This window comes from Parasteatoda tepidariorum, chromosome 3 (genome assembly GCF_982258835.1).
Source record: "Parasteatoda tepidariorum strain Cologne lab strain chromosome 3, Ptep-v5.0, whole genome shotgun sequence".
Lineage (NCBI taxonomy): Eukaryota > Metazoa > Arthropoda > Arachnida > Araneae > Theridiidae > Parasteatoda > Parasteatoda tepidariorum.
In genome coordinates, this window is record NC_141757.1 from 89632602 (window position 1) to 89657536 (window position 24935).

General features: G+C 29.1%; 1 protein-coding gene across 1 annotated transcript in view; it reads left to right on the forward strand.

The window, feature by feature from the left end:
- The first annotated feature begins 18361 nt into the window (after nt 1–18361).
- LOC139426552 (uncharacterized) overlaps nt 18362–24935 on the forward strand; it is a 34443-nt gene continuing 27869 nt past the window's right edge. Inside the window, exon 1 of the mRNA XM_071185819.2 lies at nt 18362–18510. Within this exon, the coding sequence (XP_071041920.2) occupies nt 18362–18510 (149 nt within the window). The remainder of the gene's footprint in view (nt 18511–24935) is intronic.

Here is a 24935-nt window from a genome sequence, read left to right on the forward strand (position 1 = left end):
AATGACCTTGTTGCATTAGGGGTGGTAGCAGTTAAGTTACATTTATGAAACATTTAAATTAAATATTTATTAATTAAATATCGCTAAGTTTATTTATAGTTTGTAATTGCTTAACAGGCATCACCACTTGAATTTATTTAGTGGTTGCTGTAACATTTTATAATCATAATGTTTTTATTGGTTTCATGTTTACATTATAATTTTTATTAGGAGGGGTATCATTGTATCAGGGATTGTATTGTATTATCATTGTATTAGGGGGGGGTGCATTATAATTTTTTGTACCGTTTGCTTTGAAGAAAAACTAAAAAGTGGCAAAAAATATAATCACATAAATGGTTTCTTATTGCTTTCAAACCTCAACACAAAATATAAAAATATTGAATCATAGAAATAAAAATAGTAATGATTAGCACACATCCATTGGCATGACAGATTTTTCTCATTCCACAGTCAAACAACAGTAACAAGATGACAAAAAATTGCATATTCTGGTAAATAATTTAAAAAAAGTTCTGATAGTTTATCAGTAATGGTGCAAATGCAATATAGATATCAGTTAATTTATTAAGCTATGGAAACTATTTGACTGGATCGAAGAATTTCAGAAATTATTTTTGTTGTTAACTTATAAAAGATTAATTAATGCATCAATTATACATAAATCTAGCATTCTTAGAAAAAAAAAATCTGTGAAAGTTTCTTTTATAGCCTTTTAACTTGTTTTATCTAGTTTTAGTACGCAGATCACGTTTTTGCTTAAGAACTTATCAAGAACCATCAAAACAAATAAATTAAGTTAATTGTAGCTAATTTCTTATACTCTTGAGATACTCAGTCGATTCTTTTGTTGCGGCATTTCTCAATTAAATGCTTTTACTTCCGTAAATTTAGTTAGATTTTTTTTGACGATTTGTTTGAAAAAAAAATTGATTGACATCCTCATATTTTGAATTTAGGAAACAAAATGCAAATGATATGTATTTTATTTTAACAGATTTAAGCAGTTACAATATAGGAGCCCTGGCAACTTTGTTAACTTTTGTGATCATTGTTACTGGTGCCTTATATCTTACTGATACCTAAATAACTTCGAAGTTCTGTTTAAATAAATTGATCTTATCAACACATTCAAGTAGATATTTAACAAAATTACGAAATACATAGCATTTATTTTAAAATCTTTAACATGGACAACTTTCAATTTTAGCATGCCGTAAAACAATACATTAATTATGTTTCAATACATAAAGTTAAAGTAAATTTTAATCAGACATGTTTAAAATTTACAGATAAGTCAGAAATTTATTAATTTTCAATACCTCGGTATGATATTACTTCCATTGAAATTATGTTACAATATAAAATCCCTTTACTCCAAAAGCATGATATTTTAATGTTATCCAGGAAACACCATAAATTATTTTTTGCAAAATAAATAAATTTTTATTGAATTTCATTTTTAGTAATTTAATCCAATGCTAATGTAATACGAGGATTGCTATTTATATTTCTGGACTTGGCAACAATAAGTGTTGCTAGGCGACCGCAGACGATTTTAATCGAAAGTTTGATATTTTTAAACATAAATTCTGCAGACGATTTACAATTATAGCTTCATTTGTGTTGTTGACAGTAAATTGAAAAGTTCTTCTCTTTCAAAAAAAGGAATTGAATCGTTAACATTTTCGTGCCATTATTTTTCATAACTTTCGACGTGGATTATCAAGACAAGAGTGCTCCGATGAACATAATTCTTTATTGAGCGATAAAGCGCCATCCTACAGCACAGTAAAAAATTGGTATAACGAATTTAATCGTGGTCGATGTTCGATCCAGGACGAATCCCGTGCAGGTCGTCCAAAATCCGTTGCTGTGCCAGAAAAGATCGATGCTGTGCGTGAACTGATAAAGCAAGATCGTCATGTGACATACCGTGAGATAGAGGCGTCTTTGGACATTGTTTGACTAGCATCAATAAAATATTGCATGAACATTTGAGGGTTAAAAAAAAACTTGTTCGCGTTGGATCCCGCAAAATCTGACAAACGCTCAAAAAAAGGCTCGTGTCGATTGGTGCAGGGAAATGTTGGAAAAATACGTTCAAGGTACATCAAAGGCTGTGTATAACATCTACACAGGTGACGAATCATGGATCTATGCATATGAGCCGGAAACAAAACAGCAATCAACTGTATGGGTCTTCCAAGACGAGGCAAAACCAACAAAAGTTGTTCGAGGAAGAAGCACATCGAAACAAATGATTGCCTGTTTCTTCGGCATTAACGGTCATGTGGCAACAGTGGCGTTAGAGCAACGCAGGATGGTCAATTCTGAATGGTACACGACCATTTGTTTGCCAGAAGTCATCGGAAAAATTCGAAAAAAGCAGAAGAACAGGCGAATCATTCTTCATCATGACAATGCGAGCTCTCACACATCGACTCAAACAAAGGCATTCCTGAAGGAGCTTAAGATCGAACTGATGGGTCATCCGCCGTTCAGCCCTGATTTGGCACCCAATGACTTCTTCTTATTCCCACACATCAAAAATAAATTACGTGGACAACGATTTTCGACCCCCGAAGAAGCGGTTGATGCATTCAAAACGCATGTTTTGGAGTTACCTCAATCGGAATGGAAAAAGTGCTTTGAAAATTGGTTCAAACGCATTCAAAAGTGTATTGATCATCATGGAGAATATTTTGAAAAACAATAAAACCAATTTCAATCCTACATGTTTGTTTTTTCCTTATTAGGCCAGAAATATAAATAGCAACCCTCGTATTTTAATCTTAATTTCTTCAAAATAATATTTTCATCGCTTTAATGTTTTTAGTAATGTTTTTTTATTTAAATAAACTATAACAGTTTAAAAAATACGCCATGTCTTAATTATGTTTTGAAAGGATATATTTTACGGTTATTTAACGATTTTTATATTCTATTATGACAAAGAAACTGCTTTTTCAAAAAAAAAAATATTTTTCAAATTTTACTTAGCGTAAAAAAGTTCTCTTAATATTTGTATAAATTTTTCAAGGAAATAATTAGGCACTTTAACTGTACGTCATAAAAGGAAATACGCTTTAAACACAAAAATTTTTCAATTAAAAAAATAAGTCATGCTTTAGTTTAAAAAAGCAATGATTTTTTTAAAAATTATTTGCGCATTTTTAAACATAAATGATACATCTGGAAAATACACTATTTTTTTTCAAATAAAGTCCAATCCAAAATAAAAGCATAATATCTACCTATTCAATGATGATGAGTTAAAAATAATTACGATAACATAAAATAATGAATTCTTGATGTAAATATTGAATTTCATAAACACATCTTTCTTCTGTACGGAAAAATGGCAATGCACAAAATTCCTACTATCATTTTAAAAAGTCGTATGTTTATGACCTAGATTTATCTCCTAGAGAAGTTGGAATCTATCTTATCTGTCCTATGTGCTATAAAATGGGTATTTATTCCAATTTATTCTGATTTTTAGATTCTTTATGGTCTTTCTATGAATAACCTTAGTTCTTCTTGAATTCTTTATTACAGTGAATTAGAATATGTCTCTTCTTACAAATGCATAACAAAATATTTATTGCCTACGATTAAACATTTTTTAAGCAAAGTAGAAGTAAATTATGGCAACATCATATTAATTTTAATAGCTAAATAAATATATTTTTTGTAATATTAGCTGAATACCCGTTCATCAAACTTTGTGAGAAAAAAAAAAGAATGAAGCAGAGCTAAAAGCACTACAAAACCATGCAGCACAAACATGAAAAGCATATAACAACACAATTAATAAAGCTAAATGAGTTCCAATATTTAATTATTATTAAATTTTACACATTCAGATTGCTTTACAATATTAGATTATGAAAAGCACGTTTCTAATAGTTCATCCCATCAAAAGAAAGATCATCTGTCTTCAGTATTATTTGGCATAATGCCTAACAAAATGATGTTGTTGTTTGAGGCCAACTCATGAGATTTTCTCCATTACTTTCCTCGATCTAGGAGACGTAAAAAACTCTTCTTCACAGTACGACTTTACATTACTGTAGTTTTAATAGACAACAAATATATTAATATTATACATATTGCCTTTATTAGTATTTCAAATATGTATTAAATCTTCACCAGTTACCATAATACAGGTAATGTCTATTACTAAAATAAATTAAGCCTCATTGGCGTCAATAGAAGCATGGAGATTTTTTAAACGAAGTCGTACCATTTAATATTACCAAATTTAAACGAGCATCATTAGCATTGAAAATGGTTAGGTGATTTTGTAACTTTTTTCCTAAAGGCCTGGTTTCTTAGGACAGGACGCCGTCAGCTGGAAATCAGCGCTAACCTCTGATTGGTCCATTTGTGAGTTTGATAGTATACGTCATCGAACGCTCATCTTGAACTACAATTGCCGTCCAACTCAACTGCAGTTGGATTACAACGTGACGTTAACCACAGAAGCAATGGCGGACAACATCCAACAGTACATTGAAATCAGTCAAGACTTTGATTTTGACATTAAACATAGCTTCTTCATTAAACATAGCACTCTTCATTTAGCTCAGCTATAATGTGTTTTTTCTTGGACAAAGTCATTATTTGTTCTCTAAAACGCTGGTCGACAATGACAAAATCAATACAAATTCAAAATAAATATTTGTTTACGTTATTAACGCATGCGCAATGAGAGATAATGTCTGCGTTGGACCGACTGCTCACGCTGAGCTAACAAAAAAGTCCTTTTTTGGCGTCAGATCTACGTCAACTTTCCGCTGACGTCCAGATAAGGCGCTAGTTCTAAGAAACCAGGCCTTGAGCTAACAAACCAGTATTTTGTTGGCGTCAGCGTGACGTTGACGTCCCGCTGACGCCCAGATAAGGCGCTTGTCCTAAGAAACCAGACCTTAAGCGAGCTCGTAATATTAATCGATTAATTTTGTTTTTTAGTGCATAGCTTTTTTGTTTCAGTTAGTATCTATTAAGAAAATTGTTCAAGCATAATTGGCATCACTAATAGTTTAGTGTTTTTTTAAGCTTATCCTAAGTGAATTAGTGCCATTTCTCATCAATAATCATTGTCTTGTCATCAATATTGGTATGGTGGTATTTTTCAAGTTACCCTTTTTTACATGTGAGTGAGTGAGTGAGTGAGTGAGTGAGAGAGAGAGAGAGAGAAGAGAGAAGAGGGAAGAGAGAAGAGAGAAGAGAGAAGAGAGAGAGAGAGAGAGAGAGAGATAAAATTAAATAAAACCCTCTTTTGTAAACACGCAACAGTTATAGTTTGTCTCTTGATTTCTTTTTAAAATCTTTCGTCCCATTTAGTTATGATGCCAAACTAGGCATGGATCTATAAATTCTTCATAAAGCAGGGTATTCTCGGATAACTAGACGATCAATAAAAATGCGACTTAAAAAGTGACTACTGAGCAGTTTCTTGTTCTTACTATTAATGTAGTAAATCAGACGTCTTAACTATTTGTTTCGGTTAAGTGGCTATCTAAAAGAACAAGTAAGTCTGGCAAAAGACATCATTTTAACTAATGTTACCTTAGCCTAAACTGAAAGCCAAGCCTAGAAGAATTGATGTAATCAAATCAATAGAATGTTGCTGAGTCATTGTTGCTTAGGGTAAAGTTTATCACCCGGGAAATGGGTCGTGTTTTTATATTCCTTTTCCTATGTTTACAATTGCATGGAGGAATTACGAAAAAAAAAAGATTTCTTTACTCAGAATATCATAGAAAACATCAATAAATCATAAGTTTTATTTCTCAAGTGGCTTCACATTAAAAGTAAGCACATAGTTAATGAATTATTAAAAGTTATTTCTGAATAATGCAAAAGTTAAAATTTATTAAAATATATAATGTAAAAGACGTGTATAGAAAAATAATTCATATGAGGTATATCATAATATCACAATAATATACATTGAGTTATCTTAATATGATGTATGTTCTAGGTTATTTTACAATAAGACTAGCATTTTTCTTTAAAAATACAATTAAGAAATGGCTAGTTCTTTATTGGCCTGAAAATTTCTAAGATTTTACCTAAGGAATCTCCTAAAAAAGCCGATATGATTGCAATTTTATGACACTATAGGATATCGATAATTTCGCAGAATTTCAATGACAATTTAAAAATATTTTGTTTAATTATCATGTAAAGTTACCTTAAAATATCGCTAATTAAGCGAAATATTCTTTGAATTTTAAAAAAAAAATTTAAAATCTGCATAATTAAAATGCAGGAAATCTAATGCCTTATCGCCATTGTTATAGTTTCTAAAAAATAGTACAGAGTGGTTATTTCCATTAATAGTAATGATGAAAACTTATAGAAATTGTTTAATTGCTTTGCAATGTTGAAATCTTTATTATAATTTTATTATTATTTATTAAAATTATATATATATATATATATATATATATATATATATATATATATATTAATAAATTTGAGGCACATGGCAATATATCAGCTACTTAAGAATTTATTAAAATAGTTGGTGAGGCAAAATTTTAAAACAATAATAATGGTAAAGAGTGGATAGCAATTGATAATTTTAATGAGAGATATAAAAAGGTTGAAAAACTTCATAAATAATAAAGTTTTGAAGATAAGTAATAAAATGCTGCTATTATTCTTAATGGTAACCATGGCACTTTTCCATTGCAAAACAAAGATTGAAATGCATTATTGCACCACATTACGTATTTCCCTAACTATTTTCTTTAACTTCAATTATTTTCCTTAAGGAGTGAAATTCATAAAAAGTTTTTGGCAGATTGTGTGTGCTGAAATTTACAGCCTTCGGAGAATAAATCGAAATTTAATTAGCTTATTGTTCTCTTACTCTCCCATAAATTTAAGGAAATATTTTAGTATTATAAGGGTTAAATTTCTTTATCCATATAGTAGTTCTGAAAGATATGGATGCATTTGTTTTAATTTAGCTATTTCATATTTTGTTTAATTATTTGATTTAATTAATATGTATTTCATATGTATCATTATTTCATCATATGCACACGATGGCGCAGTCATTTATAGCTATATACCTACGTACAGTTAGATCAATAGCGGATTTTTAAAAGATTCTCGATTTTTATATTCGATTCTTTTTTTCGAAAAACAGTAAAATAATTTTTATTACATGTTTGTTCCTTTTGTTTTATGCTTAAAATAATATATATATGTTAAATTATAACTCATTATCATCATAATAACTAGTCAAATATTTCGCATAAAATGCATGTAAGCAAACGCTTAAAGAAACATATGCTTTAGAAAAAAGAAATTGAAGGGTGTTGTATGCAGCTATATTTTGTACGAAATTTTAAAAGTTCAGGGTAGACATATTGTGAAATAGTAAAGATTTAAAAAAAAAATAATGGCAGTATTTAAAGTATTTTACGAAGAATTTGGTTTTAAAAAAAATTACCTCAAATAATAATAGCAGATTTTAAACGTACTGATTTAACATGCACTTCTAAAGTTTTTAATTAAACAATCTCACTAAATAAGAGATAATCTCACTATGAAGAGTTATCTGTAGAATAAAAACTGTAAAGCTGTAAAAAATAGTGTCGGAAATACCTAGATACAACGGCTTATGTTGATAAGCTTAATTGTCTCATTCAATTAGTGATCCTTTTTTTCCTAATTTTAAATATTAATCAGCTGAATTCTGATTTCAATTAGTTATTAGTTCATTTACATTTTAAATTTATCTTTTGATTACTTTTGATCATGATAATTTATTAAAATTAAAGTTATTTAATTCAAATTAAAATTATTTACAACTAGCAAATAGTTATACTTGAAAATGTAAAAACTTCATTTGCATAAAAAATTATTATTTCGAAAATTGTTGCCTTTTTCCACTTCATCTACCTTCTCATTATCAAGTATATATTTTAACTTCAATTTCTTAAAATTATTCATTTAATATTTCTCCCTCTTGGATTTTTCTCACAAATTTGTGTACATTTTTCATTCATGGCTGCGAGCTTTGACGATGGTCTTCTGTTTTTGAGTACTTGAAATTTGTCGCCTTTTCCCACCTTTACAATTTTTGATTCATATGAAGTTCATACATTTTCTGTCCTTACTTTCCATACTTTAAATTTATTGGAGTTATTGATTAAATAGTAATTGGTTAAATGCTCTCTTTATTTTTATACGTAACTTTTAATTTCAATTAAGAAATATTATTTTTTATGCTAATAGCAAACTGTAAGGTCATCAGGTTAAATAAAGTCTTATAATTAATTATTTAGATAGAATAGCTTTCACCATTAATTTTTGAGACAATCTCAACGCATTCACGAGCCAAAACTTCTATAATAGTGGAAAAAAAGTCAAGCATAGTAACACCGCTTACTTTTAGGAAACATTAACAACTTTCAGGAATTGTGAACAAAATTTCTTTGAATTCTTTTAAGCTTTTTCGAGGAAGTCGTCTTTTCATTTATTTTTTTATTCTTTTTTTTCCGATTTTCGTGTAACTGAGTACAAACTTTGAAACATCTTCAATTGGAACTGAAGCAGCTGTAAAGAGAAAAAAAAAATCGAAAACGCATTTTTAAAACAAAATATTTCAGCCCAATAGATCTTGACATTCGAATTGTTCTTTCCTTCTTTTTTAATCGAAGCTTTGACTAAAAACCTTCCAGAGTGAAATGTGAAAATAAATGGGTAGAATGTCATCAAAATAAAATTTAAGGTATTATTGACGCCTTTTTTCTAAATCCCTTTCTTTAAATAAAATTTAAAATATGATGCAAATGTTTTATTTTGTATGTTTAGTAAATTTTTGCAATTCCATGAAAAATTTAAAAAAAAAAAACTCAGTTTAGATCCCCACTAAATATGAATAGCTAAATGCAATAAACAAGTTTAAGTTTTTTTCATACTTGGTAGTGCTTTTGATTGCGGTTAAAATAACTACATGGATCAGTGCAAAAACATGACACAGTCGTAAAATCTGACATTTCTAAAGTTGTAAATACGTTGGAAATGCTTTTCAAACTGACTTTTTTAAACTTCTTTTAATTTGTAACAATTTGGGAGTTGTTTCCCATAACTACTGAAATGGAAACTTGCAGTTAGAGAAAGCCAGAACATCTTTTCTACATCAGAGTCAATCAGATCCTTGCTGTTCTCCTCTCTCTCCACTGGTGGAGAACTGAGGGTCGTGAGTTCGATCCTGGAAGGCAGTTAAGCTACCGGCAGGAAGGTGCGCGTTGAATCTCTAGTGGCTAAATCTCTCGTGAAAGTTCGGAAAAAGGGATACCAGTTTGGAGGAAGGGGTATAAGGCATTTGCGTCGCCTGGCCAGGGTCAAAATTAAGTGACATTCCTAACATAACCTCTAAAAGATAGAAAAAGCTGTGACCAGAGAAATGGGGCTGGGCATTTGGTCATGGTTAAGTGATGCGTATTATCAATCAGTAAACTTTAATATTTTCAAGTTCTCCTCCACATTATCATGCTATCTAACTGATGATCTTCCCCAGTTTCTAGTCCAGAAAAAGTTTAAGTCTGAAGAGTTGGACTATATAGTTAGAAAATTCCTGAAAGTTAGCAGATTAGTGTGGTTGTTACTGGCAGAGTTTAGTGCGTTGTGGAAAATGCCCAGCAAGCATAATGAAAAAGTCATTTTTTTAACTAATCATACATTTTATTAAGCAAGAAAAATCATAACTTAACTTAAACATCATAAAGGAGAAACAATCCTCTCCATAACATGAGGTAACGAATTCAATAACATACAGTCATGAAAATCAAAAGAAACAAAACTCCAAATCCAATCTTGATTTGTTATATATATACAAAATAACAGTTGCATAATGAGGGTACTTACACACTCAAAATTAATACTATGCAAATTCTATCTTTAAACTATTTTTAAATGTTCGAACTCCCTCCTTCAGAGGTTTTTCGAACTCGTGATCTCTGACTCTTACTCGAACCTTGTTCATTGAAATTCATAGTCTGACAGTTGTTACCTTTTGATATGATTAAGTGCTCAAGGCAATGAAACTTCAATCAAGCATCAATGTGTGAAAATTCAATGCAAATTAATTAAAACCTAACTGTTAACGGTGCTGAGTGTGAAATAATTTACACTTTAGCTCTTTTATCATTTTAGATAGATTTTTAAAGTTAATAACTAGGAGGCTTCGCCCCCTGCTCGCTGGCACTCGCCAACCCCCGGAACTGCTTTCGCAGTTCATTTCGGATTGCTTCGCAATCCGATGCTCGCTCATTGGATACGTTCTTAGCGTCTAGCTTTTGTATACTTTTTTGAACACTGAAGTTCCGAAAACTTTTCACTGTAGAAAATTCTAAACATGTGCATTTCAATATTAATTTGAAGTTGCAAACAGTTCATATATTTTTCTTAATCACTCTATTCTAAATTTCAGTTGTTGAGAAAAGTAACTGTTGTAAGTTTTGTTTTAAAGTCTTTCCCACCAGAGGGCTAAAACCATGTGTTGCAAAACAATATGAAATAGTACTGAACGCCGGATGTAAAGCATCGGCTTCGATGAAGATAATTTTGTGAGAATTTTTTTTTGATAATTCGGTGAGAATTCACCCGATTAGACATATTATGCTCACTACGTGCTCTTGCGCGCCGAAGCCCATCAATTAAAACGTATTAGCGTTTTATGTAACATGGATTAGCCATATGATGCTCACTACGTGCTCTTGCGCGCCGAAGCCTATCAATTAAAAATGAAAACTGTTGCCAGCGAGAGAAAATAAATATCATCGGTTTTATTGATACATACATACGTACGTATTAGCTTCGCAATCCGATGCTCGCTTTGCTCGCTCATTGGATACGCTCTTAACGTCTAGCTTTCGTATACCTTTTTGAACACTGAAGTTCCGAAAACTTTTCACTGTAAAAAATTCTAAACCTGTGCATTTCAATATTAATTTGAAATTGCAAACAGTTCACATATTTTTCTTAATCACACTATTCTAAATTTCAGTTGTTGAGAAAAGTAACTGTAGTAAGTTTTGTTTTGAAGTCTTTCCCGCAAGAGGGATAAAACCATGTGTTGTAAACAATATGAAATAGTACTGAACGCCGGATGTAAAGCATCGGCTTCGATGAAGATAATTTTGTGAGAATTTTTTTGATAATTCGGTGAGAGTTCAACCGATTAGACATATGATGCTCACTACGTTCTCTTGCGCGCCGAAGCCTATCAATTAAAACGTATTAGCGTTTCATATAATATAGATCAGACATATGATGCTCACTACGTGCTCTTGCGCGCCGAATCCAATCAATTAAAAATGAAAACTGTTGCCAGCGCGAGAAAAGAAATATCATCGGTTTTATTGATACATACGTACGTATTAGCGTTTGATATAATATAGATAGATTACACAAAAGACTGCTTAAATGTGAAGTTTCACTGTAAGATATGTTACAGTTTATGTAACTTATTTTTACCCTTTATAATTTGGAAATAATATAATAAGAGATGAAATAGATATGAATTGTAAAAATTTATTTTTATAAAGTAACACATTTTTTTTAAAACTATATTTCTGAACATTATTTCAATTTCAGACATGACATTTCTTATTTGTATTTTAAATAAAGTTTTGTTCTGATGCTTTGTGAAGTAGTTTTTTGTAAATCAAATTAAGTTTTTTTTCGAGCTATTTCTTACAGAAATAAATGAGATGAACTAGAATAGCAAAAATTCGTAAGCCTTTACAACAATGATACACTTAAAATATGATGCTTTCTTTTTCGTTTCGTCAAATATATTCTTATTTTTTTACAAGCAAAATCTACAAAAGATAGATATTTTTCAATAAATTGATTAAGTTTAAGTTACAAAATTGTAAATTTCATATTGGAGAAGCCGATAAAATAATATTTATAGATTTGTTTTATTCAAAAACAAACAAAACATTGTTTCGACAAACCGGATAATACTTTTTATTTTGTAGCAAAATTTGTTGAGCTCTTTAAAGTAAATTTTTCCTATCAATAAAAATGCAACATAATGATAAAATATTCTTTTATGAAATGGCTTATTTATATAACTAAATTTGAAATTTATCTGTATTGTATTTATTGGATTGTATTTGTTTGGATGCATGAGCTCCGTACTTCCACCATAAAAGACTTATTTTTTTTGACAAGAAAGAAAAAAAAGCAGAAAGTTTCAAGGTCTTGTTTTTTCCGATTATTTATAACCTGCCTCTTCTTCTGTAGCTAAATAGTCTGTTACTTGCCAATGCACTACATATACCAAATACGCATATATAACTTTTCTAATTGTAAATTAATAACGATTTTAACTAAAGTTCTTTTTTGTACAAAAACTAAACGTTAAAAATATATTTTTTTACGTTATAATAATTCCAAATTAAATGGTTTTTAAATTATTATTTAGATTATTTTCATAATTATAAGTAACATTTTTATACAAAAATTGTGAACAATATAGTGCTTAGAAACTTTCAAATTCTTTTGGAGGGCATTTTTGTTTAAAACTTCCTGATGGAGCTTTCGAAAAAAATATGTGATATGCCATATTTTATTTTCATTTAAGGATCTTTATAACTTGTAAAACTGTTTTTTCAGTTAATTTTAATGCGTGATGCATCTCTTGCGTATTATATTAAATAGCAATCTTAGTTCAATTAGAAATCACCTGAATCTATGGTAGATGTGACTGAAGCGTAACATCAACATCAAACAAATATATTTTTAATCATTATGTAATATAGACTCAATTTAATTTAAATGACCCTCCGTCGTAGCATAAATTGGTGATTAATTAAAGTGTTATGGCCTATATTGCAAGTTTTATTAGCTATTAAAGTAATGGGATTCTGGTGGGTATGTTAGCTCATTCTAATACTATTTAAATTGGGCCAACTAATAGGCAGCTCTAAATATGACGAAGCTTCCTAATATTTTATTCATATATCTTCTGGAAAGTTACATTTAACCTGTTTAACCAAAATCGGCTATTTACTAATCAATTAAAGTGTGCAACCATTATTTTCCGTTTAGCATTATTTCCCAAGTAATACTTTAAACCAATATTTGCATAATTAATTGTGCTAATTAATATATATATAGTTACAGTAGTGACTGAAAATTCTATAAACATATTTGTAAATAAATATTCATAGTTTTCGTCATCTCATTAATTATTTGCTTAAAAAAATAAGTTTTGCTGCCGTATTTTTCAAAAAAATTTAAATAACTCTTATATTTTATATAGTTGTTTAATTGTGAGTTTAAATCACTATGTATTTTAGATTAAATATTAGCGTAAATAGAAGTTGAAATTCTTGAAATATTCGGTTGAGCAAATAATATGTGGTCTAGTTTTGAACATTTCAGTTAAGGTTTCATTTGCATTTTGAGCAATAGGAGATCCTGTTGTAAAATTAATTGTTATTTATATCAAATTGATCATAAAAATTAGAATAGTATTACAAGAAAATGTCATTTAAGAGAAATAAATGAACAAGAAATTAACCATATCTAAGCAACCGGTGTATTTGCATTGTGTTGGTGGTATAGAATAATATTCCTTTCAAAGCTTTCCTAGCTTTTTTCGACAGAAACATCCTTCAGAAGACTCGGAATGGTTAATTATTACTCGGAATGCTGTAAAGAATTGTATGTATAATATATCCCTATACACTTATATTTTGTAATAAGATAAAGATAAATGTTTTCATTTGGGAGGAATAAAAGTTATTTTACCACCAGTTTAATTTTAGGTTACGTATAAGCTACACAGTGAAAAACTGATTTGAGTAGGAACTGCTTATTAAAAGTTTGAATATGAGCAAATAAGAATTTGTAAAGAGCAGTATTATTGTAACTAGCTAAGTGGTTTTCGTTAAGATAGCGCACGAATTACATTTTTTACATTAAAGAAAACAACGCAAGGTAAGTAACTAATACAAAATAATCTAATCTTGTATACATGTGAAATTGTCAAAGGGTGATACAAAATTGAGAATGAGATACAAAATTACATGCATGCGATCTGTACAAAAATAATAAATTTATAGTTTATGGCTTTACTAGCAATTGATAGATATTTCTGAAGAAAAAGATTGATTTTTTCTCAGATTTTCAATTCTTTGAATGGTTTTATTCATTAGTGTTACTCAATTTCTGAATACCTGTATAACTTCATTGTGACTTGATTTCCATAAAGACATGATTTAACAATGACCAGAAAATGAATCTTAACAATACGCATTAAAAGTCTTATTTCAGGTTCTTTTTCTGCTAAATGATTCCACGATGCGTCAATTTTATTTTCGTGGTAGTAAACAGAAATGTTGAAACAAGCGTGATGCGAACATCTCTTTAATAACAAAGGGCAATTCTACGGTTATTAAGCGTTTAACGCATAAATTTAATCTAAGTATTTGTCCAAAAAAAATTTAAATATGTGTATATGCCTTAAGTATCTGAGTGCAAAATGTTAATAGATAAACACTATTTTATTCACTTTTTTAAAACTATTTTCTTCTTATTTCTTTTTAATTATCAGATTCTTATAACTATTAATTTCTAGTAGTGTTTTGGAAGGTCTATGATTGTTCTAATCATGCTTGCCCAAAACATATCTCTAAATCAAGGTCTAACAAGCATTCCTACTCCAATTCATGTATGCATATAATTGTGTTACACTCCATTCTATTTTATTTTTATGCATGCTTTTCAAACCTACATTAAAGACCTGACTTATAACTACTGTAGTATATTTTGAAATTTTGCAATAGACATTCGAAATCAATAAATTTTTCATTAAGAAATCAATAATAAAATTTCAAGTGGGATTATAGTGAAATCATTAAAATTTTCAATTATAACTTAATCATTAGGAAATAGATTCAAAATTCCCAATTCAATTACAATTAATTTATATTAATTAATTTTAATACTAATGTTTTTGATTCTAATTGCACATGCAATTTTTTATAAATTTTTATAAATATTAAAAAAAATACACATTGCATATGTATTGCTTCAAAAATACCGCTTATATTTTTGATGAAGCATTTAGTTCAAAAATTAAAAATAAATGAAAAATATTAGGCTCAGAGAGTAAAACTAATTTTTTTAAAACAATATAAAATTAAAAGATACCATTTAAATTTAACAAAGAATGAGAATTTTATTTTTCACTTTATTAATAATGCATTGATTAATTAAATTTAAATTAGAATAAGAAAAAAATTTGCTTTCATTTTTTACTTTAATTTTCTTATTTAAATATTCACTTTGAAGAAAATTCTGCAGTTTTAATTGATGTATAAGAAAAGAAAAAATGAAATCTTACTGCATTAATTATTTAAATGAATAACTTTTTCCATTTCTAAATTATTCATTGCTTAAATTATATTAATGGAGCTTTATCATGAATATAGTGATGTTTCATAAAGCATTTGATCTCTAAAGAATAAAAATATTTATTGAACGTTAAGTAAATATTTGAGTACCGTTTTATTTAAACAATTATATATACTTTTTTATTCCGATCAACGACCTATAAAAAAAGGTTGGAATCTACAAACTTATTCTTAATATTTAATTTATATATCAAAATTTTTGTTTAAGGTAAATTAAATTTCTGGGTATGACGCCGTTGTAGATATTTTATTGAAATCACCTTTGAATTATTCAAAGAGAAAAAAAATCCCTTTCAGATATGATATAAAAGCATCAAATCTTTAAGCTTAAAAAAATATGACTAAGAGACAGATTTGTTTCAGAATGAACTTTTTAATATGTACGTGTTTCGTGAAAATGTAAAATTGTAATGAAGAGAAAAATTAACATTGAGTAATTGTTGGAAAGATATTTAAAACTGTTTCGATTATTAAAAAAATTATAATTGAAATTTATCAATTCATGTGATTCAACCCATGGCTAAAACTCTGGTCTGATATACTAGCGGACCCGACAGACGATGTCCTGTACACGCGTCATTAATTGGAAAATTTCAAATTTTTTTGAATAAGCTGTAACAATCTGGATCGTTTTGATGTAAATTTTTATTAAAAAGTTATCATATTAGCGTCATTACATATATCTTATCACAATTCGACCAATCGATAGCGTGTGAGTATGTGTATACTATCAGGGAAGTTAAATGTAGAGGTTGTTTTAAATCAAAACTTAAACTTATTTTAATTAAAGGTAAAAAAGTGAAAACTTAAACTATTTTATAACAGATATATTTTTTCAATTAAAAAAAACTTAAGTTTTTGTAATGCCATTAGATGTACAATATTTTTGGTTAATCCTTCAGGAGCATACACAAACAAATTCGAGGGTTTTCCAACTCTGGAACACCCACCATATAATTGACCGTGAGAAAAGCACGGGTTTTCTAAATCTAAGCCACAAATTGTCATTGTTTGACCTTGTGACTTATTAATAGTCATAGCAAATGCTAAGCGGATTGGAAATTGCAAACGTTTGAATGGTATAGGCGAATCTGAAGGAATCATCTGGATCCGCGGTAGAAGTACAACTTCACCTTGAAATTTTCCACTTAAAATAGAGGCTTCCAAAATGTTACCCATGATTTTTTTGATGACCAGTCGCGTGCCATTACATAATTTTGGAGCATTCAAATTTCTAAGCAAAATTATAGGTGAACCAATCTTCAATCGCAAATTATGGGGTGGCATTTCAGGTAAATCCAGTGAATTTAAAAACTCGGCAGAATAGTTGACAACTTCATCAGGATCAACAACAGTGTCAATCGATTTGAATGTAATTTCACTACCAGGCAATGAATGTTGTACTTTAAAATTAATTGCGTCAACATCTAAATTTTTTGCGGCTAAAATGGCTCGCTCACTTAGCCATACATGATTAGTATAATTATGTGGCAAATCTGGAAAGATACTTTTTATTAACTCCTCTTTGGTAGGCACAATGTTGCAAAAATTCTGTGGGAGTCGAATATATTGTGCATCTTCATACAATTGAATTTTATCATTGCCAATGTCTAACAGTTGTTCGGAGAATCTTGACGCTAATGGATCATTTTGAAGTTGCACACGCATATTAAGAGTAAGGCATAATTCATAATATTAAGAGTAAGACATAAGTTTCGCTTGATTAAATTTTATATAACGCAATCTCTCACTTTCGATTTTTACATACATATCAACAATGTACTGATGAAATAGCTGTCTGCATCGGAGAATGTTATTATCTTCATTTTCACGAATCATCAACCGGTATGCGTAGAAGTTCATTGCACTAACTTTCCTGATTAGTTCTTCACCTGTAAATAAAACTATTTATAAAATAAACAGAAATAATTGGTTAAAAAAAATTATAAAATAATCTATAAGTTGCGCCTGTTGTTAGATTCCTTTGTCTAATATTTAAATGATATCCATCTTCTCCTTCCCAAAATATCAACGGATATTGCAGTGCGTCGTAAGAACGATGATTGTCTTGAATTATTTGTATTGTATTATCTCTGCGTTGTATGCGAATATCTCGACGTTCACATGGGTTACCAGTCATAACAACTGCAACTTCATTAACAGTTGGAACATTATATGTGCCTGCGTGCTCTCCATAGGGCACTTTGTCTGCTTTAATAACAATGGCGTAGTTGTCGTTCTGCAGTCTGTTGGAAAGAGTCTTGAACAATCGTATCAATTGGTTATGGTTTTGCAAGAACGTTTCCAAAATGTCGACAATTTCTCGTTCCTCCATCTGCTCTATATGGTTGTATACGCATCGTGTATGAGTTTGTTGCTCCTCATCGCCTATAAAGTAAATTTGTAAGAATTTTGGATCGACATTAGGCATTGGAAGCAATGAACCAATTTGGTGGTACACTTGACCTTGAATCTTAAATGTTGATTCAAAATTACGACCATCCTCATTATGAACAATTTTTGTTGCTCCAAATGATGTCATTTGAAAGCAAGAATTGAATTTACGAATTTTCAGCAAAAACAATTTCGATTGAGATGCGGTTCCAGCTAATAATGTTTTCAAAGGTTCCGGTGGTGGATTTAACGGTGGAAGTGAAATTTTTCCAGCTGCGCAACATAAACCAGGCGATTCACCTTTGTACTTTAAAGCATGACAATATTGACACTCGTTGTCCATACTACCGATTAAGATTAATGCTTGTGACGAATAGTCTATTTCAGGGTCATATTCAAATGCAAGACGATTAAGTGATGCGCCGTATCAATGCTCGATTATCTTGCATTCGCCGTTGGTCACGTTCTCTGTTTTCGTTGGCGTGTCTCTCGTTGTCTTAATGCATATGCACGAAGACGTTGATTGCGTTGCTCTGAATTTTCATTTTCACGTGAAGATGCAACTTGATTTCTTGAATGCACATTATCCGTCAAGTGTTCTTCAACTGTTCTATTCAATCGATGATCATGGACCAATTGTGCGTTTCGAGTACGTCGACCAATATTTCTTGCTCTTCCACGAAGACGTGGTATTTCTTTGTAAAACAAATTACTGTAAAATAGTACATAAAAAATATGAGTGATTTATTGAAAATGATATTTTAATTAAGTAACAGGACTAAAAAGATTTATTGTACCAAATTTTAGATAAAAAATTTTTAATTTTATTTTTTTGCTTTTTTTATTTAATATTTCAAATAAGAAATTTTAAATAAAAACAATTGAAAAAGTTTTATATGAAATCAATTAGCTTCACAAATAAATTTATAGGTTACAGTGGTTGTTAACCAACGCACGTATAAATTCGATCTAAAATTATAAAAAATACTTACTTCAATTCCGCACTGAATCTACAAAATTTGTAGTTTTTTACATTTTTAAAATGCACACTTCAAAATTCTACAAACACAATAATAACACGAAATTACAAATTCTATTCAACGACTCTTTTTCCTGCTCCCTATTAAATTATATGTCTATCAAAACAAACTAAAAAAATATTTATAGAAAAACAAAAGTCTTATGACTTTTATTATTTTTATGCTAGTGAGAACCAAAACAATATGGAAATGAATGAGGGAAAACTGGATCCTACCACGTGATTTCCCGGCCAATAAAAATGTAGCGTTAAACGTTTAACGCTTTCTTGTTGGAAGTCGCATAAGAAGTATAACTTTTAAGAAGTAGAATTTCTCCCACTCAATAAAAAATTAATTAAAGAAACATTGTGAATCTAATTGTGAATCTAAACCATTCTCGAATCCTTCTGAAGGTACACAGAAAATTTCATTTAAATCGGTCCAGCCGTTTAGGAGGAGTTCAGTGACAAACACACGCACAGACGAAATATATATATAAAGATAGATATATATATATGTATATATATATATTTAAAAGAAAAGAAGACAAAAAAAACAATTATAAAAGCAATTATGAAGTTCCTTATAAATCACATAAGCCGAATGTGATCAATATTACTTATATTAACCTACCTACAGTTTACTGTGAATAAAATATGCGTTGGCTTTATAAAGCTTATTTCAGGATAAAAGAAACAACATATATTTCCCTTGTAAAAGTAATTAAATTTTTTATTTTTACTGTTTTTATAATCTGTTTGCATGGTTATACAGATAAAGCAAACAAATAAGAAAATAAGCAGAAATAAAGTTACAGAATTTGTCTTTTTTTAGCTTAGGTTCTAGTAAATGAATGAAAAAATTAAAGTAACACTAGAAAAGTGGTTTAACTAATAGGGAAAAAGGAATAAGCTTGATTAGGATAATAAAATAACAGGTGTGAGGTTGTTTGGCAGGAATTTCAAGGTGCAAAAATTTTAATTAAAATTACTTTTTAAACTTTAAAAAAATAAGGGGCTCCAGAGAGACGAATAATTAAACTATTCGAATTTTCAAGAAATTAGGAACGATTTCCAGAAATCAAACTCGGTAGATAAAGAGAGGGATGATTCTTTTTTAATAAAACCGGAACTGTAGTCCATGCATTTTGTAATTATTCATTTTTGTATTTTTATTTTCACTTTATTCACAAAGTTTTCGTGTGTTACTTTTTCTTTTCTTTGCCTTAGTATACGTAACTAGGATAGGGCTATAAATCGATGTATCGCGACATATCGATTTAACGTCTATATCGGCGAATCGATACAGCGACTTACTTTCGTTCCAGGCGATGCATCAGATTTCTGATGCATCAGAAATCTGATTTAAGTCGTCGAGGAAAGACGCTATAGCGATATAACGATATAGCGATATAAGACACGCAAGGATCTTCCTTTACGTTCCGATGCCGACTCGGGGTGTTCGTTTCGTTATGTTGAAATGACCTTGATTGATTAGCGGTGATCGTGATCTTGCATGTTCGTTTTCGCACCTCTTAGTATTTTTTTTTTTTTTGTCCCGACTTGATATCGTTTCTTGTAGATTATTTTCAGAGGGACTAACTTCGTGATCGCTGCCGTTGCCTTGTTCTGAACGCAATCTATTATTGAAAAGAATTTATAAAGAGTTTCGTCATTAATTAGGTAATTTTTGTTTCAACAAAACTTTTTCTTATTTTTAAATGTGAAAATTATCGGAAATCTAATTTAAATCACCCATAAAGAATTAAGTTACAAAGTAATTAAATTTGTTAGGTTTTTTTTCTTTTCTTTTAATTTATTAAAAACTTTTTGGATAAAACTTCTAATAATTTAATGGGTTTTTATTACTGATTTTAAATTTATAAATCTTGAGTTGCTTTTACTTTTAGAAATAAAGTTAAAACAAAACTTATTTTTTGTCATTTGGATTTGGACATAAGTCAATAAACTTCGCTTATTCAAAAAAATTTGAAAGGTTTGCGAATTTTATTCATTTTTTTCGTTTTATTAGAGAGTACAATCAGTTTTTTTAAATTTTCTTTTAATATTATTAGTTAATTAGCTAAATATATTATCGAATATCACAATTCTTTTGTTTTTATTTTTAAGAAATTAAACCTTACTTTGTTTTTCGCTCATAATTCGGTCATTATTCAGTTTAATGCAATTGCTTGTGTGAAATAATAATAATAAAAAATAGTGATTTAAAAGCGTTTTATCATATTTTTTTTAAAAATTTATTTGAACATACAAATAATTTTTAACGCACTTATTTTTTAAATTTTCTTTCTATATTGTTAGGTAAATATATTGATAAATTTCTATTTTATTTATTTGTTTATTATTTATTTTTAAATTAAGAATTATTTGCGTGATCATTTTAAGAAAATATAACAAAACTTGCGTTTACTTTTTCATTTAGAATTTGAACATTACAATCGAACTTAATAATTATGTAATTATCAAAGTTATTCTTGTATGGCTCATTTAGTAAAATTATTTTTTATGGCTGTAGACTATTTTTTTTCAAAATTTCATTTGCTTGAACTAATTGATTTTCAAATAATTCATAAACCTATCGTTTTAAACTTTTTTTCTTATTTCTAGTTAAAAGCTTAGTAAAGTTACCTAATAATTACCTATATTAATTAATAATTAATTAATAATTTAATTAATAATTTAATTAATTAATAATTTAATTAATTAATAATTTAATTAATTAATAATTTAATTAATTAATAATTTAATTAATTAATAACTTTGGTAATTAGGTACTTAATTAGACTGCTAATACCTTATAAACGATAAAGAGGTGCAAATATTTCATTCTGTATCTACACTTTTTTTCAATAAATATTTTAAGTAAGTTTTGTGCATAGTAGTCAATTTATTTAATATCTTTCTTAAGCAAAACATATATATCTTCAATCTTATAAATTGATTTAAATCAATTTGAGCATGGAGTTTCGATGGAAATTTGACTTTCTGTGCCTTACAAGTAAATGAAATTCAAAAATACTATATCGCGATGCAAAACTGACGATGCATCACGATATATAATTTCTAATATCGCCAAGTCCTATACGTAACACACAAAGTACATTCTTTTTGGTTATATATAGTTTTTGAAATAATCAGCAAAAAACTGCTCTGTTCAAATATTAAATAAATGTTTAAATATTTAATAATTAAAACAGAATAAATTCTGCATAGCTTTGCATATTTATAAACAAGTTGAACATTATGGAGAGGTACTGTTGCACTTACTTGTATTGTAAAAAAAATCTGATAAAATTACTGTAAAAAATCAGCACTGAAGATGCCACTACTTTTTCTTAATATCAATTTCCACTGTGAAATTTTACGGAACATAAAAGTTGGATAAGTGCTAATTTTTATATTGAAAATGGATTTTACGGTAAAAAGTACTGTCACGCTGAGTGTCGATGCTTTTTACCTTAATTTTCTCTGGAATATTTTACAGAATAACCTACTAAACCTACGGAACATGTGTAAGTTTCGGTGGACTTTTTAAGACAATGGAAGTTTAAAATCCCCATTTCCAAATTAAAAACGCAAAAAAATTGATTCGGAGAAAACACCACACCAAGCTTTTTTATTTTTATTTCTAAACAGTTAAGGATGTAGATTTCTTAAAAGTATCATCTGTGGAATGTTCGCGTGATATATTTTATGACGTAATCGAAAAACCGGCTCAGTTTTTTACGTACTTAAGTTACAGCGGAGATATATTATTATTTCTACCATGAGGAGATGTGCATGAAAATGACTACACTTTGAGAAATAAATCGCTTAAAGCAACATCAGCAAGGAAATTCTAGGTTTACAATTTGGTGCGAGTGAAATGGGATTTAAAATAACAATAGTTTACATAGTTTACATAGTTGGTTAAAATAGTTTTCTATCATACTTTTTTACAAAAAAAGAATCAATTCTACACCCTAGTTAAAAAGAGCAATTTGTACATTCTATTTCAGTCTTGTACTCAACGAAACAACTATATTTTTAACCATCCGAAGGAAAATAAAATTGAACATAACTTGCTATTGATCTGGACTCCACAAGTACATCTAGAAATGATATTAAATTGAAATAACCATATCAAGAACCAAATGCCTTAAAACCATGTGAAAGGAGAGAAAAGTCAAGATTTTAACATGAAAGTGAACAAGAAATGATATTTTTTTTAGATAAAATATTAGATATGCTGAACTCTACTTACAAGAAACAAACTAATGCAGGAAGTATCTCGCAATTCTCAAGAGGAAATTATGTTATTTTTCACATAATATTTGTTCCTTTTACAACATTTCAGCCTCAATCTTTATTTTAATTCAAATATCACCAAGTGCCTATTGTCTAGTAAGTAGAGTACGTGGAAGAAACTATAAAGGGACCTGATGGCATAGGGATCAGACCTCCATTATCATCTATTCTGATTCTAGGAAGAATTATGTTTGCAAAAAGACTCAACAAAATGAACCATTTTCATGAAAATCTGAAGTGAATGCCTTTTCTTTTTTCTCCACAAACAACTAATTTGGCCAACATGTAACAACCAATTGTGATCACAAGGCCCGTGCTCATGAATCTAGAGTGACACTAAAGTAATCACATTGCTTTCAACTGCCAGATAATTTATCGAATGACAGATAAGCAAAATTGTTGCATACGTTAATAATCTGTAGCTTGATTGCATTTAAATGTTTCAGTTTTCAGTGCTAATGGTCGTCTGACAGCTCTAAGCAACCCTCAAACGTCAATTGTTCAGAATACCCAAAGGCGAAAATAGTTTGATAGCAATAGATACGCATTTAATAAAAACAACCTAAAAATTAACTAAATTTCTAATACTAATAACTTTGTAGATAGTCACAAATCAGCTTTGCTCAGACAATAGTCTTTAGAGAGACAGAAAACAAATAGGGCAATTTAAAAGTGATAAGCAATTTTTACTTAACAAAATCTTGAAAAGGAAGCTTAGTTTTATTCAGTTAAAGGTTTAACCATTACCATTATGTTATTAAACTCAGCATTTGCAAAATAAGATTTATTACAAGCAACTATACAATTTAACAATTTTGCTTGATAGTAATGCATGTTTGATAGGCGAAAATTCAACTCAAGAGTTCTAATAAAACTTTTCTTTAATGACTAGTTTATTTCCAGACATTTAAACTTTTAACGACAGTTAATGGATATCCATTTCATTTTCGGTACTTGTTTCTCAAAAAATATGCTTCAATACTCTCTTGAGATTTCACAGTTTTGAGTTATTTTTAAAGCATCTAATTGCGCTGTTCATTTTCCGAATAAATATCTACGTCGTGTGATTACTTAAGTGGAAAGTAATTGCTTCGAGAAATATTCATTTTTTCTTAAATAGATGTATGTGTAGTATTTTACTCAGATTCAATGATAATTCTGTCTGGATGGAATATATTAGTTTCATTTTTTTTAAATATATTGATTTGACATTTGAAAAAGACTGTCTTTATTTTTGTGTTATAGAATAAAACTCAACAAAATTCATGTACCATTATTTCAACTTTCATAATCGACTTGCATTATCATTTATTTATTTAATGTGAAGAATTTACTGAATGTATAGGGATATAGTGAATTTACTGAATGTATAGATAAAAAATTTACTGAATGTATAGTGCTTAAGGATTCCCCTGAATAAATTTTGATTTGATGATCTGCTCTTCACGTTCTAGAATTCAATCTTAAGGGTTTGAGTAGTTGGCCTCAAAGTATGCTAAAAAATAATTTCAGACGATATTTTAAGTTGTAAAATCAGACATAAAAGCGTACTTTATTTGAATAAACATACCTTCTTTTCGATAGATTCGGATTTCTATCCCCCAAAATATGGGGGGGGGGGTAGATATAATCGGAACAGTTTGGTCAGGAGAGACGTTCAACGCATGGGCCCTCCTTAACGTTAGTTTAAATTTTTGCCTTTTTTGCCATATCTTGGGAGCTTTTTAGGTGAACTTTGAAATTCTTTT